The sequence below is a fragment of the Protobothrops mucrosquamatus genome, unplaced genomic scaffold (assembly GCF_001527695.2).
Source record: "Protobothrops mucrosquamatus isolate PMUCROS unplaced genomic scaffold, P.Mucros_1.0 scaffold19199, whole genome shotgun sequence".
Taxonomy (NCBI): Eukaryota; Metazoa; Chordata; class Lepidosauria; order Squamata; family Viperidae; genus Protobothrops; species Protobothrops mucrosquamatus.
Genome location: NW_015404958.1, coordinates 1 through 2782, shown reverse-complemented (window position 1 = coordinate 2782; position 2782 = coordinate 1). Strand labels below are relative to the sequence as shown.

The window sequence follows — 2782 nt, the reverse complement described above, 5'->3', positions numbered from 1 at the left end:
CTCCGTAATGGTGAATCTGACATGATCTTCCAGATCGGAAGAGATGGGATGATTCAGGAGTCTGAGAAAAGGAGTCATCTGAGGGATTCTTCTCCAGGTGAGCTGTTAGGGTTAGGGGTTTTGAGTTTTTGAAGCCACCTGGGAAGATGACGGTGGGAAGAAAGAGGACAGATGACACTGTTAAGACAGATCTGGGTTCCTTCTCCAATTTGAATGAGCAAAACATAAGCCTTCTAGAACCGAATATTCCAAGAAATGCAGAACATTCAGTTTTCCTGCAGGCCATGCCTATTTGGCATTCCTCGGGGGTAGCCGAGCAGTTTTCCAGTGTTCTTGAAAATATTCCAGTGCCACCACAATTCATTTTTCCCACCTATTTTCCATCCTTGTTATTATCTCTGAATCTAGAATGTCAGCTGAAGTGAGGTATTTTTGTACTGTACTGTTCATTTTTGATAGTTCCCTTCATGGCTTGGGACTAGGTTATCTCAGGGACCGTCTCTTGCCGGTCACATCCACCCAACCCACTCAAGCAGGGAGGCAAGGAATGTTGCAGGTCCCATCCCCTAAGGAGGTACATCTGGCGGGACCAGAAGAAAGGCCTTCTCCATGAGGCTCCCTCCCTTTGGAATATTATTCCTTCAGAAATTAGACTGGACCCCACACTCTGACACTTTTGTAAGGCCTTGAAGATGCCATTTGTAAGGCCTTGAAGGTGCCATTTTGTAAGGCCCTGAAGATGCCATTTTGCCAGTGGGATGGAGCCCATTAAATGGCTGATATGGGGGGGGTGTTGTCGCTGAGGAGGAGCGAGGGGTTATATTATCATTTTATTTTTCTCTATTATATTCCTTCTACATTGCGTTTTTATTTTCTGTAAGCCGCCTAGAGTCACTGTGAGTGAGTAGGCAGCTATATAAATTTTCCAAAATAAATAAATGAGAAGGCATACTAAAAATAGGTGAAGAAAGAATGGTGGTTTAACTGAATTAGCCAAGTATTTCAGGCCAAATGTTTAGAAACCTGACTGTGGGCCTCTGCAAGCTGTTGTAAATGCAACCCGGTTGAAAAGCAGCCAAAATACAATCGTGACTGTGGGGTAGAATAGTATGTGTGTGTGTGTAACAGTTGCGACTTTGAGGATGGGTCATTATTACCTTTCTTGAAGTCTGTCATAAATTTGAACTGTCATTAGGACCAGTCATAGGTTGAGGACTACTGATAGTGAATTAAATAGCCTAGAAATCAAACTGTCATATTGCATTTCAGGCCTGAATCCCAAATAATGGTATTTTTTTCCATAATTAAAGAATGTTAAGGAATAATTCAAAGTTTGGTATTGAAACCAAATCCACATTTTTTCCCTTTTCTGGCTTTGCTGGCCACTCCCTTGTTACTTCTTTTGCCTCTGTCTTCAAAACAGATTATCTTTGATTTCCTTGCAGAGAGTCTGCCTCCCAGAAAAAAACAAATGAATGAACATGCTCTTAAGAATTCTTGGGAGGTCCTTTCAACCATTAGTGGCCATCCTTTCCCATTCTTGTATCTTAGATATTTTTGAACTGTAGTTACCAACCTCTCATGCACCCAAGGCCACTGGTCTGGAGTGAGCTGGAAAGTCAAGTTAGGAAAAGTTATTTCCGTTTATATGTTGGCAGCTCCTGCAGACCTTACTTATTTTTTTAATGATTGCCAAAAAAATAATGTCTGCACCAATATCATTTGTTGTCATTATGTTGCTGGCAAGGATAATTTTGCATTACACAGATTAACTACCAGGATCTTCCTATTGAAACCAAGACTGTACTTCTTTTGTCTCTGCTCTTCAAAACTTTGTTTATCTTTGTTCTTGCAGAAAACCTGCCTACCAGAAAAAAAATTCATCAGGAAGAGTTTGGAGCAGAGCAACTTCAGGAACCAACACAGTGGGATGTGTTCTTTGATCCCCAAATTTCTGAACCAGTGGAGGTCAAATCCAGAAAACGGCAGGGGTTATTCCTGGAGCTGATACGAGCTTCTCAGGCTGATGAGAAAATGCCCAGCAATAGCTCCCAAGTAGGTTCTACTGTATCAAAAAGAAACTATCCCTGTTCTGAATGTGGGAAAAGTTTTGATCGCCGTTCCAACTTAATTAAACACCAGAGGATCCACACGGGAGAAAAGCCATATCCGTGTATTGAATGTGGGAAATGCTTTGACCAGCAGTCCAATCTAAACGTCCACCTAAGAGTTCATAGTGGAGAGAAACCATATGGCTGTCCCGATTGCGGAAAAAGATTTAGTATCAAATCACATTTACATGGGCACTATAGGATACACACAGGGGAGAAGCCTTATGAATGTGAAGATTGTGGGAAGAGTTTCCGTGTCAAATCTTCCCTAAATAAGCACCAGCGAACCCATATAGCAGCTGCCAAGCTCTCCAGACCATCTGAGATCAAATCAGAGGGTCCCCGAGCAATATTGCCAGAAGGGACACACGTTTATGCAGCTCCTGAAACAGAAAAAATAATTAAAATTATGAGGAGGAAGCCCCCTATAGAAATCACAGTGTCGAACAAGAATTTTTCCTGTTCTGAGTGCGGGAAAGGTTTTGATCGGCCTTCGCATCTTATTACGCACCAGAGGATCCACACCGGGGAAAAGCCATATCCGTGTGTTCAGTGCGGGAAACGTTTTCATCAGCAGTCTAACCTTAATGTCCATTTACGTCTCCATACTGGAGAGAAACCTTATGGCTGTCCTGAATGCGGCAAAAGATTCAACATCAAATCCCATCTAC

At 42.3% G+C, this 2782-nt stretch overlaps 1 protein-coding gene across 1 annotated transcript; it reads left to right on the top strand.

Annotated features, from left to right (window-relative positions):
* Positions 1-21: 21 nt before the first annotated feature.
* Positions 22-2752, top strand: LOC107301903 (zinc finger protein 239; the record flags this gene model as incomplete). The annotated part of the gene is made up of 2 exons (XM_015831063.1): positions 22-97; positions 1856-2752. Coding segments are annotated over exons 1-2 (973 nt in total), but the record flags the coding sequence as incomplete, so codon positions are not given.
* Between the last annotated feature and the right edge of the window lie 30 nt (positions 2753-2782).